Genomic DNA, 21,752 nt, shown 5'->3' on the forward strand with positions numbered 1-21,752 from the left:
CAGATGGATAAGAATACAAGTATACATAAGCCATCAGAGAGAGAGGCTTGCATAACGCCAGCTCATGAGTTCATGGCAGCTTAAGCTGGTGCACCTGCTGTAGCAGAGATAGGCTAGCCAGTTGTGGTAACACCCCCATTTGAAACACTGCAATGCATTTTACATGGGGCTGCCCTTGAAGACTGTTCAGAAATGACAGTCGTTACAAACACAGCAGCTAGACCATTAATTGAGACCGGGTACAGAGAACGTAACTCACCAGTCTTAAAACAGCTGCATTGGTTCATTTCCAAGCTGAATTCAAATGTTAGTAAATCAGACCAAGTAAATGAAGACCAAGTCTGCCCAACTCTTCATGTTTCTCAAGGGCTCTTCTCTGGGCCCCATCACCATCTGAGGTGAGGCAGGCGATAGCAGTGGCACCCTGACTTTGGAATTCTCTCTCCAGAAAGGTTTCTGTAGCGCCAAGTTTGACAACCTTTTGACACCAGGTGACAACTTTTTTATTTTCCGAAGCATTATAGATGTTATTTTACTTCTGTCTGATGCTGGGATTTTTTAGGAGGTTGGGGTTGGGGGTATACTGTGCTACTTACCTATGTTTTAACGAAGAATATTTTGTTAAATATCATTACACATTTATTATGGCATAAGCTTTTGTGGACTAAAGCCCACATTCATCAGATGCACACTCTGGCTACTTTCCAACAACAGAACTTCAAAGGGAGTCTGTGATGTGAAACTGCTAAACTATCAAGAGTCATCTGTGGCTTGAATTAGGATTTTTTTTAAAAAAAAATCAAGCTAAATGCGTTAATTGGTTACCAGTGCCAGTACGTTTGTCTTGGCACCTACACTTTTTTGTGGTAAATGGTTAATGCTAACACGTATGTTGTTACTGTCTGTATTTTCTGCATTTCATTTCTCCCTGAACTCACTGAACCCCCCCCTCAAAGATGTTATGTATATTTTGAAAAGTTGTCTATTTGCAGTTTGTTTAGACACCTCTTAAGATACCAGCCATAACCAAATTTTGCATGATATGTCCTGAGATCAAGGACCAGGCTTTTGTCTATGTTTAGATATATGGACATCATTTTGAATCAAGATGGCAGACTGAATCTTTCAAAACTGCACTGATTTTAGCCACCAATTTCTAATCAGTTTCTTAGAATTCCTGAGCAACGCTGGGAACACTATATATACATACACACACACACGTATATGTATTTGTACATACATATGTATATACAGTGCCTTACAAAAGTAATCAGACCCCTGATCAATGCTCTCATATTACTGAATTACAAATGGTACATTGTAATTTTGTTCAGTATGACATTTTATTTTGGAACACCGAAACTCAAAATCAATTACTGTAAGGTGCCATTGGTTTTATGTTGGGAAATGTTTGTAAGAAACATAAAAAACTAAAACAGGTTGCTTGCATAACTATTCAACCCCCACACATTAATATTTGGTAGAGCCACCTTTTGCTGCAATGACAGCTTTAAGTCTTTTGGGGTAGGTATATATCAGCTTTGCACACAGTGTTGGAGGAATTTTGGCCCATTCTTTGTGGCAGATTCAGTCCAGCTCGTTCAGCTGATGCCATAATTGGTTAGTCTTTAAGGCACCACAAGTTTTTTCCTTCTTGTTGGTGCATCAGACTAAGGGAGCAATCCAGCTCACCTTTTCACTGGGCTGGGGGGAGTTGGATGCTGCGAACCCCTGGCTGTGCCACTGGCCTCTGCCAAGCTCCAACAGGTTCCGCTGGCAGTGGTCCTTTGCCACGGCTGAGCCATGGCACTGCCAGGAGCCTGCCAGTGACACTGGTGGTCCGCCAGGGATGGCCAGCCTGGCGGACGGAGGGCTGGAGGAAGCCCCGAAAATGGGGCCTTCTGGGTGCGTGGTGGAGGCAGAGCTATGGAGGGATTTACGTGAGATACTCCTCGCATTCGGAACCCTATTGTGTCCCAATTCACCTGGAAATTTCGCTGGCCAAAAGGCCAGCACAGTAAAAAAATGGTAATGATCCTCTACGGGGAGCACTTATTCCCCAGGAGGCCAGTTCGTGGGAGCCTCTGTCTTCCTTCCCACTGGTGTGCACAGGATGTGATGCAGCTGGCGCTCAACTGGGCTGGTGGCTCCCAAGTGGGAAGTGGATGCTGACCTAGGGGAGGGGCTGGAGGGAGGGGGAGGGCAGGGAGGGGAGAGGAGCAGATTGGGTGGGTTGGCACTGGGCAGAGGGAAAGCCCCTTTCCTTTCCAAAAGGAAAACATTTTGAACAGTATCATTGCTTTTCAGCGTTTCCCCCACCTTTTTATTCTTAAGAACATAAGAACATAAGAAGAGCCTGCTGGATCAAGCCAGTGGCCCATCTAGTCCAGCATCCTGTTCTCACAGTGGCCAACCAGGTGCCTGGGGGAAGCCCGCAAGCAGGACCCGAGTGCAAGAACACTCTCCCCTCCTGAGGCTTCCGGCAGCATGCACATGTAGTCTCCCACCCAAATTTAAACCAAAGTATAGTTAGTGAAGGGTGCTGAGAGTTGCTAGGAGATGCCCTGTTCCCCTTACAGAGCTTCAATCAGAGCGGCTGACTGTTAAACCAGTCTGGCCACTGGAGCTCTGTCGGCGGAATAGGAGTCTCCCCTCAGCACCCTTCACAAACTACACTTCCCAGGATTCTCTGGAGGAAGCCATGACTGTCTCAAGTGAAATAAAAGTCTGGTGTGGGTGTGGCCTCGATTAGGCAAGCCCACCAGCTGGGAGTCTGGCTTTTAGAACACTGACAGTTGGTTCTTACTGAGCATGCCCGACTTTATCATTGAGTTCAATGCTAAATTTCTTAAATTAATTAAAAACCAACCAGGTATTTTTTTTAACTTTTAAACTTCAGAAGATGAAAGTCAGAGTATGGGGCAAGACTGAACATGGCTGATTTTTAATTAATTTCAACAGATAATGGATTTCAACAGATTATTGCCACCCTGGGCTCCTGCTGGGAGGAAGGTCGGGTTATAAATCAAATAATAAAATAAATAAATAAATGAGAACTCTTTACAGAAAATAGTCCAAAAGAAGTCTGTTTTTTCTCTCTCTTTTTGAACTCTCAATTCTCTCTGTTTTGTGTACCATCATGAAAATTTAGAGGGTTGTTAAGCTAGCGTTTCTGAGTTCAGGACTATAAGTTTTGTAAGGTTTTGTTTTGAAATGAGCTTATGGGAAGGATCAGAATGGCATCGGGGTATTTTCAACTTAACATTGTGGAATGTGAAAAATCCATGCTGACTATAGTATAATTAAACAGTTAACAGTGCATTCCTGTACATGTCTATTTGGGGGGTTGAACGTGATGGCTTTATAGGCCCCTTCCAACTCTACTATTCTATGATTCTATGGTTTAATAGTAAGTTCCATTGAGTTCATTGTGGCTTGGTCTCAGGTAAGTGGGTGAAGTATTGTATCCTTCAAGGCCTTAACATTTTTAATTTAATGGCAGATTTAGGTATGAATATTTTAACTGTTTGTAGCCTGGGGTTGTTTTTTTTTTAGCACATTGTATTTTTGTTCTGGAAGCTTGTCAACATGAAACAGCAGCCGTCCTTCACTTGCTTCCTCAACTACAGTCCGGTTGATGCAAAAAGAAGTTGTAGGGCTTTGGTGGAGGTATTCTTTAGAAAACCAGCTTGCTTTTTATGACTGTGTCTGAAAAAATGAGTTTGGCTGGGAAAAACATTGCAGAACTGAAATACCAAAAATCTCTGAGATGGTTTTCATAAATTGGAGATTAAGACAACCTTCTTTCAGAAAAAAAGGGGAGGAGGACCTCCAACAAAATAAATTAATTAAACATTTAAAACCCTGGGCTTTACCAACAGAATCAATCCAACTCTACCATTACACAGATTTCTTCTGTAATGTTGTTTTTGTTTTAAAGAGAAGCTACGAAAAATCTTCCAGGCCAAAAATGTCTTTATTATTTGATGGAATGCAGAAAAGTGGGATGTTTTCCTTTAAGATTTTCTTCTGTTAATGGAAGGAAAAGAGCAGCAAGATCAACAACAAAAGTAGTTAAGTACATGGAGGTCATTTGAAAGCTATGAGTCCTACTGCAGCAAAAAACCTGTCAGCTTCCATCCCATTAAACAAGCTATGAGCCACGTGTAAGGCACGGTGTGATTATGGGCAAATCTTTACTGCACTACCCCCACCAGTGCTGGCTTTGCTATCAATTATTCAATTCCTTTTATGCAAATAATGTTTCAAGAAAGCAACGGGGATCTGTAATAGTGGGGAGAGTAACATCCATCTGGAAGAATTAAAGGCCAGGCGAAATGTATAAAACATTTTATAGGCCAGAGCTTCTGTAAGCTCTGCAGAATTGGTATCTTTTGAAAGGTTTGCACCAGCACACAAACATGTACACAAAGTTACAGGTCTCACAGTTCTCTACTCCCTTTATCAGGGAGAAAACAAAGGACTGATGCAAGCAGACAGTACCCTGGATGCCAAAAGGTGTACAACAAGACTGTAAGAGGTTTTTGAAGATTCAACGGAAGTTTTGAAAGCAACAAACAGAATGTTGTGATTAACAAAACAGATTTTTTTATTTTACTAGCAAAACAAGTAAAGTCTCGTCTTCCAAGATTTTCACATTGTGGTTGAATTGTTCACTGTGTGCAGTTTTTAATTCTCTATTTCTTTTGCCATTTGTGTTGTGTCCTTTGTACATTTTCATTACCCTTGCCGTGAGAAATCCCCCCACTGAAAGCCAAACCAAGTAAATAAAACAAAAAACAATAAAAGATTTAATGAACTTTTGACACGATACTGGAAGAAAGCCCAAGATGCCATGTGGCAAACCACCTTGGCTGTTTTTACACACAAAAATGTGCCTCCCTTTTCTTCTAGCTAGTGGCTTGCTTGAGCAATGGTCTTTCAAGGCCTTGGAAAGTGAAACTTGCAAACGCCTTTTTGTCCAACAACTTTGGATAATCAATAAAGATCAAACCTGTAGGCAGCGGTCAGGGCTTTAAGTTCACACAAATGCTTGGTTCTTCTTGCGGTGTTGCAAGACAATTTGTCTTTTAGAGCAAGTGTTTCTCCAGGTGAATCTCTGTTTTATAAAAGCCTCCCTTTAGCCATCATTATGCCTTTGTTTATCAATGATAAATTCTGCATTTCAGAATTTCATGAAAATAATCTCAAGCAGGAAGGCTGACGTACAGTTTTGTTTATTAAAAATTACATGACAAAAGTAATGATGGTAAAAACTTTCCAGCCTCTGCCTTCTGTTAAGTCTGAAATGCGGGTGTGTCTACACTACCATTGATTGTTGACTTGGTGCTGTTCAGGCATGCGAACTGTTTGCAGTGTCCACATGACAGCATCCTTACCAAAATGCCATCACAACCCTCCTCCAGATTTACTCTGGATTTACCATTTTTGCAAGTTTTGTTTATTTAATGGATTTTCCTCCAGATTTACTCTGGATTTACCATTTTTGCAAGTTTTGTTTATTTAATGGATTTTCCACTGAAATTGTGGATGGTTGATTAACAGTGACGCAAAAGCCTTCTTGGTGGTAGTTTCCTGTTTGTGGAATGCCCTCCCTAGTGAGATGCACCTGTCTCCCTCATTATTAACATTGAGGAGAAATGTAAAAACAAGCCTGTTTACCCAAGCTACCCTAAAATTATTAGTTATGAGAGTAGATTATTCCTTCTGGGAGTTTTGAAACTGTATTTAGAAGGTGTTCTTAACTGTTTTTAGAAGTTTTAATTCTATCGTTTTAGTATAATAAATAAATAATAAAATAAATATTGACTTGTGTGCCAGCCTGGGTTCCTTTGGATGTATTTTAATAAATCAACAATAATAATTAAATAGGGAAATAATTTAGAATGATATTTCAATGAGGATGTCATCGTGTGGACACTGTAGAAAATTTGCATGCAGGAGCTTAACCGAGTCCTCTGTAGGAAGCACCCTGAAAGACTGTCATTGTAAGCACCCAGAATCTGGCTATCATAAAATTGTGGATACTAATATCAGCAAATCTTTAATCCAGTCTTAAAAGAAGAGGAAATAATTCTCCTGTAATAATTTCTGATTTGGGGGGAATATTTATCAGATTATACATTTTTTATTGTTTTATTTTTGTAATGGAGAATATTCTTACCAGTTTTTAAAACATATATATATATGTTTTATTTACTTTTTCTTGAAGACAGTAAATAAACCCCATCATATACATTTTTAAATGGAATTTATGAGTATGATACATCCAACACATAACCAGGATGAACTGGATTGAGTCGAATTCAAGGACTAATTAAATATTGAATAAAAATAGCTATTTTAAATGTGTAACAAAACCCTGACCACTTTTTGAAAAAGAGATAGAAGTCATTTCTGGAGGGGGCAATTTTGGGAAGGAAAGCTGTGGGGAGTAGAGGGAAACAACGTCTCAACACTTCCTCTGCCAACTGCTTCTCCGCTTTTCTATCTCTGGTTAGCGGCCCGAGGCCTAGACAAGAATAGCAATATGAAACATCAGCTACTTTCATTAGCAGGCAGTAGGGTTGGATGAATTCATCCATGCTGGTTTCTCATTTTTCTTTAGTTCAGCTCGCCACATCAGTTTGCAATATTTTTATTTTAAAAAAGTCCTCATGAAAATATATCTCAGTGTATTTTTGAAATTTGCTTGCAATTTTGCCTAATATACAAGTTTGTCAGCAATTTCCCCTCATAAAATGCATATAGTGCATATTGGGGGCAATTTTCTCTAATATGATACTTTTTTTTTTTACTAATAAATGCATTTATGTACTCATTTTTGGTTGGAGTATTTCCATTTTGGATAGTTGCATTTTCAGTTTATGTATTGTTTTGGGAACTGTGAACTGGGCAGATTTGCAATAAAATACAAACCAAACAAATTTCTTCCTTATCCCCAACAGGCCTCTGCACTGGATTGGCCAGGCCTGGTATAAATACTAGGAGCCTGGCCTTTTGCCTGGCCTGGTCAAGAAACAAGTACCTCCCGACTGCAGCACATCAGGCTCCAGCTCATCAGGGATCCTGGACTGGAGTGCACACATTGCAACAGCAGATTTAGGTATGGCTGCCCAGAGCGTCAACATTCCAATTCCACGCTGAAGCAGCTTGGTTGATTGATTGGCTCACTCTATGATCTTCTGTCCCCACTACAAATGCCCCTCTTAAAACAGTACTTCAAAACACAGCACCCATAGCCTCAGGAAGGGCAGCAGCTCAAAGAACCCATGCCTCCTCCAACCCACCTCCCCCCCCCATTTTGTTGGACTACAACTCATCTTAGTCCCTGACCATTGACCATGCTGGCTGGGGCTGATGGGAGATTGTCATCATCTAGAGGGCCACAGATTCCCTGCTCTTTAAGTAGAGGATCAGCTGGTTGTTGACCACAAAATGGAGCTCTTCAAACCTGCCACCATTTCTTCTTTATGCTGCATGGGTGGCCATGCACATTCAACATGCTCTTCTAACATAAGGCCTTCCAGTTACCCACAGTGCCACTCCCAGCGTGGTGCCCCACCACTTGCCAGCTTCTCTGGTTCCACTTTGTTGCTATGTCTTACGTCCTCTCTCTCTCCCCCCTCCCCCACAGACTCAAGAATAAATACAACGGACACCTTTCTTCATTTAGGCATATTTTTCTTTTGTGGCACACCAGAGGGTTTCATGTGTTGGGGCATTAAACTGGGGGCAGTGTGCTTGGAAATGGTACAAGACTCCATCCATTCACACTGAAATGTTTGGGGATGCTGCAACTTTATCAGAGCTCATGCACTCACATCTCCTATTCACAGATTGTATTATTTTCATTCATTGCTTGTTACAAGGACAGTCTCCTATATGAATTCCACATTCCCTACAGAAATTAGATATGGATGGCAAGTAAAATGTACTCATTATTGACTTTTCTCAAAACCGCCCCTCTTCCCCAATGATAATTCTTCCACCAGCAAACCCTTACGTGCCCATAAAAATGACACCATGTAATCTTCAATATCTTTTAGCTTAATATTTTTCCAGTATTCTATACCATACTGTATCCTCACCCTCATTCTAATTAAAACAGAGAACAGCAGCGGAAGGCCAGGTTTCAGGGTGGGGGGAGGAAATAAGAGTGTAGTATCAATGGACAATCTGTCAGCAGTTTTGCATTAAATCTGGAATAAACCTAGGCTTCAATGAAGGATTTTTGTCGTGTTCACTGGTAACTAAGGTATGCCCTGATCGACCATGCAGCAGTGCAGAGGTGTGAACGACCCGTTGAAGATCAGTTGTGTGATTATTTTCATGAAGATACAAATTCCAGATCAGCCTGGGCAAAGGAATGACAGAAGAGTCAGAGGGGCTGCTGATCTGTTTGTTCCTTCCTGTCGTTTGCCCATTCATAGCTGCTCTCCTTTTCTGTGGAGGGAAAAAGATATGGGGAAGACCGCTATACTGCTTCCAGGAGGGGACGGCAGGGTAGGGTGGCGGCAGTGGCACTCCGCTGACTTCCCCAATGGCTGAGTCGCTGCTGCTTACTGGGAAGGAGAGTGGGAGGTGGCAGGGAGGTCAGCGCAGGGCAAACACACTGGCAGGACTGGCAGGAGCACTGGATTGGCTCTACTGGTGCATTTGCATCACACCAACCTCCCTGCCACCTCTCTGCCTTCCGCTTGGTGAGCACCAGCAGTGACCCGGCTGTTGAGAGGTTAGGTGAGCACCAGCAGCCCCACCATGCCCTACGCTACTAACTTTTTCCAGACACGGAGGAAAAAGCAATTTAGGAAGGGAGACCGTTTTGAGCAGGCAAATGGCAGGAAGGAGAGGGTTAAGCAACAGTTTTCCCTTCTTTGCCATTCTTCCTACTGTCAACAGCATCCTCCTAAGTCGCTTTGCATTTAATTTTTTTTTTAAATGGGGGCGGGGAATAATCACACTACCACTTGTCACATGCGACTGAAGTCTAAGATTGGCATCTGCTCCAGAGTATCCTACTGAGTTCTGAATCAGAAAAATTAAGTCTGTATCATCAACAGTAAGAAACTTAAATCAGTTCATTCATTTAAGTCTCTAAGATATCTAATGTGAAATTATGGAACAAATTCTTCTCTGGTGTAAGTCAAGGTGGCAGAGCACCCGTCTGGAAAAAAAAATAGATAAGTGGCAAACCTAGTGCCTGTTACACTTGCAGCTATTTATAGTTCATTCGATCTAGGTGCTACTGCCCAGTTTTCTGAAAAAAACGAAGTCAAATGAGAAGCGTCATACTAATTCAAAATAGGGATGCTACAGGAGTTTGTACGGCAGAGGTGTTGGATGGTTGACTTGGTACATTTCTGCTTCACTTTTCTTATGGAACTCAAGATGGTGTATACAAGACTCCCAGCTGTTCTACCATTCAGGCATGGAACACACCCAACCCACACCTACGAAGCTTCAGCTAGGTGGCGACATCATGGACCCTCAGAGGGATGGATGAATATGTTCCTTTTGGGTCCTCTCTGTTTCTCATTTTTCCAATCCTAAACTCAGTTCTCTACATTTCTGCAGAGATTTTTTTTTAATCCTTATGAAATTTTATCTGCATTTCAGTGCAAATTTCTCATTATAAATACTTTTTTGCAGTGCTTTTTTTTGTGACGGTAATCACCCATAAGGAATACCAGCACCTCATTTTTTAAAATAAAAAAGCACAAGTTTTTGTTTGTATTTTTGCCCTATATACACATTTTTGCACTTCAAACAAAATCAAATTTATCCCGTCCGGGTCCTCAGACTATGTCCTGGGATTCCAGAACTGTCTGCATGTACTTGCCATCTACCCATTAAATCCTTATTCTCCCATCTCAGCAGTGTAGCTTAACATCAACTCAATGAAGTCTACAGCCGATGAATTAACCAAGAGCATGTGACTTCATTCCCACCCCACTTTGGATAAGAATTGCTTTCCAACGCTCCATGCTTGGAAGAAGCAAGATGGAATTGAAGACTTGGGTGCACAAATATGGAACTGACACTGACTCTGTGTGATGTAGTTGTTAAGAGTGCCAGACTAGAACCAGGCAGATCCAGGTTCAAACCCCCACATAGCTATGGAGCTAACCGGATGTTCTTTGACTCGCCACTCTCTCTCAATCTTACCCAATCTCACAGGGTTGTTGTGAGCATAAAAGGGAAGGGAAAGAACTATGTATACTATACTGAGCCTTTAGAGCAGGAGTGGGGAATCTTTGGCCCATCAGATGTGGCTGAACTACAACTCCCATTGCCCGTGACTATTGGCCATGCTGGCTGGGGCTGATGGGATCCAACAGCCGGATTGTTCTCCTTGATCTCTTGGTGGCTTTCGAAACTGTAGACACCCTTTTGGCTTGGAGTGTCATAGGGAGGTGGGCATTGTGGGCACTGTGCTTCAGCGGTTCCATTCCTATCTCTAGAGCTGCTTCCAGGCAGCAGTTATGGGAGGCTACTGTTCAGCATCATGGGAGCTGCCCTGTGATGTTCTGCAGGGTTCCATCTTGTATCTCATGCTACTTAACTTCTATATGAAGCCACTGGAAGCTGTCATCAGGAGATTGGGAATGAAGTGTCATCAATATGCAGATGGTATCCAGCTCTGAATCGGGAGAGGCAGTTGGAGTGTTAGACTAATACTTGTAGGTGGTGATAGGCTAGATGTGGGGCAATAAATTGAGACTGAATTGTGAAAAGAGAAAGGTATTATGTGTCCCAAATTCTTGCATCCGGGACATGGAGAGACAGCCTATTTTGAACAGGGTTGCACTCTCTTGGAAGGAGCAGGTCCGCAGCTTGGAGGTGCTCCTGGATTCAACACTATGACTGAAGGCTCAGGCGGCTAGGAGTGCCTTTTTCTAGCTCCAGCAGGTTCGCCAACTTTGGCCCCTTTTGGACAGAAATGACTTGGCTTCTGTACTCCATTCTCCGGTAACTCCTAGATTGGATTATACTGGCTGGGGTTCCCTTTAGATCTTCTATAACCTTCAGTGGTTCCCAGTTCGCTTCCAGGCCCAATTCAAGGTGATCTTTCCCTACAGACCCTCTACAGCAGCCTTTCTCAACCAGTGTGCCTCCAGATGTTGTTGGACCACAACTCCCATCAGCCTCAGCCAGCTTTGCCAATGGTCAGGAAAGATGGGAATTGTGGTCCAACAACATCTGGAGGCACACTGGTTGGGAAAGGCTGCTCTACAGTGGTAAGATCAGCAATGGGATTTCCACTGCCCTCAGAAGCGGCATGTGGTGGTGGCCCGGGAGAGGACATCCTCTGTGGTGGCCCCTAAGATGAGGAACTCCCTCCCCACAGAGGTGTGTCTGGCAGCTTCACTATATAATTTTTGACAAATGCTGAAAATGCAACTCTTTACCCTAGCCTTTGACACCTTAGATGTATATTCTTAGGACCCACTCTGATGTTTGTGACTGTAAGTTGTTTTAAATTGTTTTAAGGATGTATTTTGCATTGTTGTAACCCGCCCTTCCAACTCAGAGTAAAGGGCAGATAATAAATTAATAACAATAGCAACATCTTAGATGAAATGTGGGATGTAACAATTTTAAAACCTGGCAAAATGGATTTCCAGAAGCCATATCCTGTGTGCTACACTTCTTCAGCTGGAGTGACATGCAGTAGTTGCCACAAAATGTAAACTAACACACCAAGAAAAAGGAAAAGAGAAAGACTGATTGTACCTTCATTTTCCTTGCTGGTGTGGTAGGTTTATGTTGTTCGGGAAGGACCACTCTGTGATGTTCCGTGGGTTGGAAGGTTAGCAGAGGCAGCTCTGGCTTGCCTGATGGCAGCTTCTGCATGGACGCTCCGAGGGGTGCATGTTCCCTGTGTTAAGTTTTTTGATTTCTTACCTGAAAGTGAAAGTGTAAAACTGGCACTTTCCAAATTTTTCTTTTTTAGACCAAGAAAAATAAATCTAGTGTATGAAAAGTAAAACAGATTATAGAAAGCTAGAATTCAGACTACAGATTCAGACTACTTATTTTTTTCAAACCAGGAAAATAAATGACTCTCAGATAGGGATGGAAAGATGGTCAGTTTCGGCTCTCTCGCCTTCTCATTTTTTCTAATCCTAAATTCAGTTCCCATATTTCTGCAGCAGTTTGTGATTTTTTTCCCTTCACCATAAAATTCTTCATCATTTTACTGTGAACGCTCCTAATGAACATATTTTTACATGCATACTTGACTAATGTACTCATTTTTGCCAGCAATTTCTCATAATGCATTTTTGTATGGTATTTTCACCAATATATCCAGTTTTGTGCACATTTCACTAGTGCATGCACGTTTATGCACACTTTCCCTTAATATAATGAATTTTTGTGAACATGGTTTTGTTGGAGAACTGCCTCACAAAATTTCAAAGGGTGGCTGCATTTCCGTTCTCTCATTGTTTCGGAAAGTGAAAATGTCATAAATTTGGCTTGAAATGCAAACTGAATCGATTTTTCTTTTGGCCAGGTATACATATCAGATCTCAGGGCTTCACTTTAATACTTTTAAAAAAGATGAATGTGGGGCTCTCAGGAGCACAGCTGATGTTCATAGCGCCCCCCCCAAATGGTGCTGGAAATATATCCCATTTGCCTGACTTATAAAGGAGAAATGGCAACAGAATGTATGTGTTCTTTCTACAAAGCCCATCCTGTCTTACAGCTTTGCCAGTTTTCTCTCTCTCTCCTTGGTTAGTTTACTCACTTTTGTTAACCTCACTTCCAAACAGGTCATCAGCAGTATGAGGAGGAAAGATAAAATCAGCCCCGTATAAATGGCTGATACCCGCAGGCACGTTAAAGTTGGCTATCCTCATGGCACAAGGTTTGGGGAAAGTAGTCTGCAATCCGGGGAATCCACAATCTATTGGAGAGTTAGCAGGAGGAAAGACCTAAATGATGAAACAAGAGGCAACTTAGTAAGTCTCATCTCTCAGGCTTACAGATGCTATAAAGAAATGGGGGGGGGGACTACTTACCCTAGCCATCACTGCCATGCGGCCCCCAAAAGGCTACTCATGAGAGAACATGGCCCTTGGGCTAAAAAATGTTCCTTACTCCTCCTCTAATTCCAGAGTTTTAACACACCTACACAGGATATCTTCCCAGCCTTCCCAGTGAGACTCCCTTACTATTGCGAGATTCCCTTACAATTAACAAAATTTCCCCAATATCTAATCCAATGCCGGCAATTTCATTTTCATTAGAGTGTTCGCCCAAAACTCTCAGGTCTGATGAAATTTGACTTAGCTCCATTTCCCCCACTTCTGTGGTTTAATATAGTATGGGCTGCAAAACTGCAATTCCCATCAGGCTGTGTTCTTCTCCTCTCTTGCAAGATTCCACTGCAAAGGGCAGGGGCCTACAAGTTTGCTTCAGTGCTCTCTGTAAAAACTAAGCTCCTTCCCAGCCTGTTCTGTCCTTTCTTGTTGAAGTTTACTGTGAAGTTCAATGAATTATGTTTTGTTTGCTTCAGCACTGTTTACCACACAACCTGAAATTCACATCATGCTCTGCCATTTCTGCAACAACACTCTGTCCAGTTGGCATTGACTCGTAACAGGGACTTTTCAGTGGCGGCTTCCCATTTGTGGAATGCCCTCCCTGGTGAGGTGTGTCTGTCTCTCTCATTATTGACTTTTAGAAGGAATTGAAAAACATTCCTGTTTACCTCTGCATTTGATGGCTTCCCCCCTGCCCCATTTCTTTATAGCATTTCCAAGCTTTATAGCATTCCTGTTTACCTAGACACTGTTCCTTGCAACCCTGAAATCACTGGTTTTAGAATGCTTTTTAAAAATGTTTCATATTATTGATATGTTTGCCACCCTGGGCTCAGAGAGAGACAGAGACAGAGAGAGCACTTCCTCAGGCTCACGTCAAATTGGTTTGGAAAGAAGCAGAGCTATTTCCCTCCAGATGAGGAGGCAGAGGTCCATTTCCACACCTAATTCACTAATGTTTTCGGGGTGTGGCCTTTGAAAGCAGCCCCTATGCAAGCAGGTGAAGATGATCCCTGGAGCAAGAGGATCCTTATGGTGTGCAGGTGGGTGTTTCCCTCCCCAGCAGCAGTTTTCCTGGGTGCAGTCCTTCAAAGCAGGGGTCAGCCGCAAATAATTTTGGGGCTTCCAATGTCTGCCTTTCCTTTGGAGTGAGCATTACTGGGCACCTAAAGCTCATTTTCGGACCTGAGCCTGGCAAACCACAGATGCATCGCTTTTTAAAATTGGTATCAGTTTCACCTTCATCATGTTGGATCCACTGCTTCCTCCTCTGTCCTCAGGAGGGCTTAAAATTGGTTCCCACTCTTCTTGCTAACTTGGTTTTAAATGCTGTTGAAATTTCTGCTGTGAAGCAGGATCTGCTCATGTCCCATAAAGATAGGACTGGAGGAATGATGAAAATGCAGCAGGCCCCATACTGCATTAGGGAAAGACCCTAGTCCATGGAGCCTTGGTTACGGGAGCAGTTCAGTGGGGCTGGGAAACCCACTGGGACTCAAGCTCCAACACAGTGCATGAATGGGACATGAACATCATCTCATGACAACATCCTGTAGGTGGGGCAAACCATGCACGGGGTGGAGCAATATTCTCCCATGTAACATCACTATGTTCCACTCCTTTTTGCTTCTGCAGGGGACATGGGGTGTCTCTGTCTTATAGAACATGTCAGGCGACCCCAGAACAAAAACACAGGAAATGCATACAGCCGTAAGATTTGGTATCAGGGAAAGATGGTATTCAAGGCCAGCCACACCATAGGCAGGGTGAAATGGACTGTCCCAGGCCACAGATTGAGGGAACGACCTGTAAATTATTTGGTCCATTATAATGTTTTTATCCTGGGGGGCGGGCGCACTAATGTTTTGGCTTTCTGCCTCAATTTCCAAAATATCTCTGGGCCGCCTTGGATGGCATTGATAAAAAAAGGTGCTAATTAAGTTGCTTTCTTCTGCATGAAATGTCTTGTGAGGTTAAAAAAACAAAACATTAAAAAAGAAAAGAAACAACAGAAGATCTTGCTTCTTAACTTTCTAAGAAGCACGTACGAAAGAACAGCTTGGATGTCACAGAGAAAGGAGAGAAGTCGTCTGTTGTTCCACTTCGGTGGCCTAATGGGATAATGCCTCAGTTCTGTTCCAGCTAACAAGGCAGGCTATCTTCACTGAAGCTTTCTAACAAACAGAGATTTTTCCTAAGAGGTGGGAGCCTCAGCAATCTCTTCACAGCTGCCCTAACACTGCCATTTTTTTTAATTTTTAAGTGATGTCCAACATATAACAAGCACAGGTCAGTCTGGAAATAAAGCATTTACAACATGCAGCAATTCGCTCTGCGGCACTTAGAAATGGTGTTTACAAAGCACCACATCTTCGTGCAGCAAAATACACACACACATGTCCATTTTTGCAAGGTCACCCACTGAGCAGTTGGTGCTATGAAGTGGCCGGCTGCTTCTGCTGCTGTAAACTTGGCAAACAGGTTGCCTAGTGTCTTTGTGGGATTGGGGACTTGAGACATCAAAAACTGAGGTCATATCAACTCCATACATTTAAAACACATTTATAATACTTAAAACAGTCTCGGTTTCCCCCATCCCACCCCAGAGTCCTGGGAACTGTAGTTTATCCGTCACAGCTACAATTTCCAGCACCCTTAGCAAACAAGAATTCCCAAGGTTCTTTCGGGAAAGCCACATGCTTTAAATGTATGGTGTGGAAGTGGTCTGAATGAGTTCTCAGGCTTTCTATGGTTAGGGGACATACCAGTTCCTTATAACCACCACAGGAGGAGACAGCACACTTTTTGAGAGTTTCCCACCAGCGTTTGGTTGGCCATTGTGAGAACAGGATGCTGGACTAGGTGGACCATTGGCCTGATCCAGCAGGACTCTTCTTCTGTTCTTATGGTTTAGAGATGTTCATAGAATTATTTTTCCTTTAAATACATATTATCCTTTCCAACAACAAACATTGACTTATGCCCAAGTAAATGTGTTTAGCTTAAGGGCAGCAGACACAAACTCCCCTGCATTCCTGCAGTCATAATGGTGCTATGAGTGAAGTGAGATTAAAATGTGGAGCTGCACATGCTCAGTGTATTTTTATTAGGGTTGGCAAACCCCAAACAACACCAGAACGGGGAATCCCTGGCCCTCGAGATTTTCTTGGAATCCAGCTCCCATCAGCCCCAGCCAACATGGCCAAGGGTCAGGGACGATGATGGGAACTGTCAAGTGCAGCAACATCTTAAAGGCACCATGTTAGCTAATGATGGGCTTTGCAGTCCTGCAACATCTGAGGGGCTGCAGGCTCCCCACACCTGCTGTCACATATCAAGGATGTAGAAGCAGTTGTAAAGCATGAAATGTCTCTCTCTCTGTGTAGAGAAATGTTAATTGTGTGCGTCATCACTGAAGTAATACACATGGCTATGTAAAGCGTGGGGTGGAGGGGGGGAAGGGGTGTAAGACCACGAAGTCCAGAGTCTAAAACAGTGCTGGGGAACCTGCATGGCCCTTCAGGGGGTCTCATTTGGCCCCCAAAACCATTTTCCCCAAACCATGCCCACCTGCCCATCGGCTGATGTCACTGATGTGGGACGACACGGTTTAATCCTGCAGTGGCTGTGCAATTCTGTTCCTAGCAGAGAAAGAGACTGTGTAGCCAGTCTGCTCTGCAGTTGAGTGGGGATTAAAGTCCTGTGCAAAAGTGCCCTTTGAAGCAGCTTGTGTGCAAGAGCTATGTCAAAGGGGCTTTTGCAAAGGCTTTTAGAAGAGCTCCTGTGCTCCCATTTGCTCAAAAGGGAGAGTGAGGGCTGTCTTAAAATCTTTTCCTAGTCTTCCCATGCTTTCATTTTCAGCAGGGGGGGGGAGGAAGAGATTTACAAAGGCCTCTTCCAAGTTCTCCCACAGTTTCCTTTAAGTCTCCGACTTGGAAGAGGCTTTTGCAAGTCCCTTCTGCCCCTTGAAAAGGAAAGTATGGGGAGACTTGGAAAAGGTTTTTGCAAGTCTTCTTTCCCTTTAAGTCTCCAGTCTCAGAGACTTAAACATGAGGCATAAGGGTTTCTGACAGGTGGGCTGTCAATCATGTGATATCATAATGACATGTGATTGATAGGTAGGTGGTCCTGCCCACCTCTCAAATTTGACCTGTTAGTCACATTCTGCTACGGATCTAGCCCATGGAGCCAAAAAGGTTTCCCACCCTATTCTTAAACAAGGCCTTGCAGATGTTGTTGGACTCCCATCATTCCCAGCCAGCATGGTCAACGGACAGGGATAGCGGTGGGAGTTGTAGTTCAGCAACGTCTGCAAGGTCGCACATTTCCCTAATCTAAAATTAGCTCTCTCACTGCCTGCACATATACAACCTACATACATACATAACCTCCGCAAGTCCACCGCAGTGCACACGAGGCTCGGGATTGGAAAGTGTGATTAGATTGCATGTACCTCTTGATGCACATATCAGAATAATAATAATTATTATTTTAAAGAGCTTGGTGACATCATGCCCATATTGCAGAGTACACAACTTCCCACAGACAAGTGTGAGAATTCTTTCTTACACAGAAGTTATAAGGATGAGCTGGTATCCTCTCTCATTCACTCTTGCCTGTTTACCTCTGAAAGCCTCACCCATCCAATCCCCTAAACCCAGCCTGCCATTCTCGTTTCCTAACCCCATCCTTTGCCCAGCCATAATCAATTCACCCATCTCCCAGTTATCTCTCTCTCTCTCTCTGTGCCTGAAATTACTCCTTGGGTGTATCCTTCTATCTGCCAATCAAGCTCAGTTGGGACTAATTTCATCTTATCCTTTATGTACCTAGCCAATTACTGCGCTCTGCAGGTGAGGGCCTCCTGCAGATACCATCTTATCAGGAGGTCCGTTCTGCACAACATAGGATGCGGACCTTTAGTGTAGTTGCACCTACCCTGTGAAATTCCCTCCCCTTAAACATTAGACAGGCGCCATCTCTGTTGTCTTTTTGGTGCCTCTTTCAACAAACCTTTTAAATAGATACTTTATCCCAGTCTGCATTTATATTGTAATTGTTTTAAAGATTTTAAAAAAAGGTTTTTAGTGATGTATCACTTGTTCTTTGCCTCCCTTTGTGTAGGGCAGGATACACGTTTAATAATAAATAAATAAAATCTGGCTGTTTCCCAATAACTAGGGTGGCAGTGAGGATGAGTGCTCCCAGAATAAAAAGTGAATCACAAGCATTCATTCAAAATCCACGATACTATGGAAACATCTGAGACCCGCTGCAACGAAATTGCTGGACACTTTCAAGATAAGATCGCATGTATCCGCAGGGACCTTGACTCTGATGTTGTGACAGATGAATCCATTGAAGTGTCCGGAGCACGGCCTTGTCCTTCTTTATTGGATGAGTTTCAGTTGGTGCAGCTCGAGGAAGTGGACAAGGTGCTTGGAATGGTTCGGGCAACCACGTCTGTTCTGGATCCTTGCCCATCTTGGCTAGTGAAAGCTAGCAGGGCTGGGACCACCGGTTGGGCCAAGGAAGTGGTTAACGCCTCCTTGAGGGAGGGAGTAGTCCCTGGTAGCCTCAAGGAGGCAGTAGTGAGACCTCTTTTAAAGAAACCCTCCTTGGACCCAGATAATTTGAATAACTATAGACCGGTGGCGAATGTCCCTTTTTGGAGCAAGGTTTTGGAGCGGGTGGTTGCCAGCCAACTCCAGGCGCTCTTGGATGAAACCGATTATCTAGATCCGTTTCAATCCGGTTTCAGGCCCGGTTTTGGCACCGAAACAGCCTTGGTCGCCCTGTATGATGACCTTTGTCGGGGGAGGGACAGAGGGAGTGTGACTCTGTTGATTCTCCTTGATCTCTCAGCGGCGTTTGATACCATCGACCATGGTATCCTTCTGGGGAGACTCGCGGAGTTGGGTGTCGGGGGCACTGCTTGGCAGTGGTTCCGCTCCTACTTCGCGGATCGTCACCAGAAGGTAGTGCTTGGGGAACATCACTCGACACCATGGACTCTCCATTGTGGAGTCCCCCAGGGATCGGTCTTGTCCCCCATGCTTTTCAACATCTACATGCAGCCGCTGGGTGCGGTCATCAGGAGTTTTGGAGTGCGTTGCCATCAGTACGCTGATGACACGCAGCTCTATTTCTCCTTTTCATCTTCCTCAGGTGAGTCTGTTGATGTGCTGAACCGTTGCCTGACCGCGATAATGGACTGGATGACAGCTAATAAACTGAGACTCAATCCAGACAAGACCGAGACATTGTTGGTGAACGCCTTCCCTGCTCAGATGGTGGATGCTTACCCTGTTCTGGATGGGGTTACACTCCCCCTGAAAGAACAGGTACGTAGTTTGGGGGTTCTTCTCAACTCTTCCTTGTCTCTCGAGGCCCAAGTGGCCTCGGTGGCACGGAATGCGTTTTACCATCTTCGTCTGGTAGCCCAACTACGCCCCTATCTGGACAGGGACGACCTCGCCTCCGTTGTCCACGCTCTGGTAACTTCAAGATTGGATTACTGTAATGCGCTCTACGTAGGGCTGCCCTTGAAGACAGTTCGGAAGCTTCAGCTGGTGCAGAACGCAGCTGCCAGATTATTGACGAGGACCAGTCGGTCTCCGCATATAACACCTGTCCTGGCGCGTCTGCACTGGCTTCCTATTTGCTTCCGGGCGAGATTCAAGGTGCTGGTTTTGACCTATAAAGCCTTACACGGCGTGGGACCTCAATACCTTGTGGAACGCCTCTCTTGCTATGAACCTACCCGTTCACTTCGTTCAGAATCTAAGGCCCTCCTCCGGGTACCAACCCATCGGGAAGCCCGGAGGGTGGTTACGAGATCTAGGGCCTTTTCTGTGGTGGCCCCTGAGTTGTGGAACAGCCTCCCCGAAGAGGTACGCCTGGCGCCTACACTTTTATCTTTTCGGCGCCAGGTAAAGACCTTTTTATGCTCCCAGACATTTTAATCTTCTTAACTTTTTTAATCTTTTAATCTGTATTTTAATTTTTGTAGTATTTATTTTGTTTTTGCTGTGCTTTTCGTTGTTTGTTTGTATATGTTTTTGTATTTTTATTATGATATATTGTATTTTATTTTGTTTGTTCACCGCCCTGAGAGCTATTTCGCTAAGGGCGGTATATAAATTGAAATAATAAATAAATAAATAAATAAAATAAAATAATTTGGTGCTGCAGGACGGTTAATAAAAAGAAAATAATAAGAAGAGAGACATGAACTGACCTTGCAAGCCCTGTCAGAAAGTGTTATTTTGGTTCTGTGGGTGCACAAAGAAGATAATTTTGAGCAGGTAACAAGAATCCAGGAGAGTATATGATACCTTTGGGACTGAGGGTAGTTCAAGATGGCTGTGCCACTGTGTGGAACTAGATAGCACTCGTTACTGAACTGTCATGGATACCGGAACCATACTCCTAAGTTGTTGTGATTGTAAGTTGCTTTGATGCATTTTAGACTGTTGTAACCTGTCCAGTGCTGCCCCTGAAATGCATGTCACAAGCATGCTGGATTTTAAAAGGAAGGAAGGAAGAGAAAAAGAAGACACCAACGGCAAGGTCTGAGCAGACAAAATCACATCTGTCTTGGCCCTCTCCAAAACGGTAAGAGGCCTAAACAGATCTTACGTATAATAATTGTGCTTTACTTGCTGTTCTAGCAAATGGACTTCGGCCCTTGCCCTCTCTTCTGGGCTGACTGTTACTCCGTCCAGCACCTGGAGGTTAGGCAAGTTGAACACAAGAAGCGGGCGATGGCAAATCTTCCGGGACACCTGGGATGCAGATAGGAAGAAGGTAAAACCCAGGTGTTAAATCATCAAGTTCATTTTGCTCACATTCCTTCCAGAGTTCCAGGTTCAGGCCCTAATATTAACTAACAGCAAAGACAGATGCAACATAACTGTGAAGACAGATGTAACATACTTAATAGTGGACACGCATGGAAACAACTCTTGCTTCACAACTTGCCATATGCATATGCATATGTCCAAGTCAAACTCTGGATTTACTTTCAGTCTTGCCTCTTCCATTGTACTTTCTAAAATACATAATTTTAGAAGAGGAACATATTCATTTCAACAAATATATTTTTACCCTTACTCCCATACCCCCCAAATCACAATTTTTTTAGAAACAGTTGTAAAACCGCTCCAGTGATGGGAGGAAGGCACTATTTTAAAAGTAATGTCACAGGTACAAGCCAGTGCTCACCAGCCACAGCTGTCCTTTCCACAAAACAAATATCGAGCCACTTTTTTCAGAGCTTGCACTAAGACAAGCCAAAGCTAAAACCCTATGAGCCCAGAAGTGACTTTATAATAGCAGAAGAAAACCATTTAATATAGAACTATCCGGTCACTGTTCAATAAAAAGCAAAACCACTAAAATGCCTGGGCAAACAGAAAAGGCTTAAACTGTCACCTAATAGTGCGGGGGCCAGTCTGCATCTGTGTCAGAATTGTTTAATATGTTTTTTAATAATGTTTTTAACCCTTTTTTAAAGTTGTTTTTAAAATGTTTTTTAAATGTTTTTAATGCTGTTTTGTTTTAATGTATTTGAAGATCTGTTTTTATGATGTTTTAAAGTGTTTTAGGGCTTTCTTTGCCGTCCTGGGCTCCTGCTGGGAGGAAGGGCGGGATACAAATTAATTAATTAATTAA

The 21,752-nt window shown here is 43.3% G+C and overlaps 1 protein-coding gene across 5 annotated transcripts in view; it reads right to left on the reverse strand.

Annotated features, from left to right (window-relative positions):
• Nucleotides 1-11,757: 11,757 nt before the first annotated feature.
• LRRC9 (leucine rich repeat containing 9) overlaps nucleotides 11,758-21,752 on the reverse strand; it is a 102,607-nt gene continuing 92,612 nt past the window's right edge. For all 5 annotated transcript variants that reach the window (XM_061613303.1, XM_061613302.1, XM_061613299.1 and 2 more), the window contains 3 exons: nucleotides 20,738-20,863; nucleotides 12,779-12,965; nucleotides 11,758-11,928 (listed from right to left, as the gene is read on the reverse strand). In XM_061613303.1, coding sequence (XP_061469287.1) covers nucleotides 11,786-11,928; nucleotides 12,779-12,965; nucleotides 20,738-20,863 — 456 coding nt within the window. In that variant the 3' untranslated portion in view covers nucleotides 11,758-11,785. The remainder of the gene's footprint in view (nucleotides 11,929-12,778; nucleotides 12,966-20,737; nucleotides 20,864-21,752) is intronic.

This window comes from Rhineura floridana, chromosome 2, assembly GCF_030035675.1.
Source record: "Rhineura floridana isolate rRhiFlo1 chromosome 2, rRhiFlo1.hap2, whole genome shotgun sequence".
Lineage (NCBI taxonomy): Eukaryota > Metazoa > Chordata > Lepidosauria > Squamata > Rhineuridae > Rhineura > Rhineura floridana.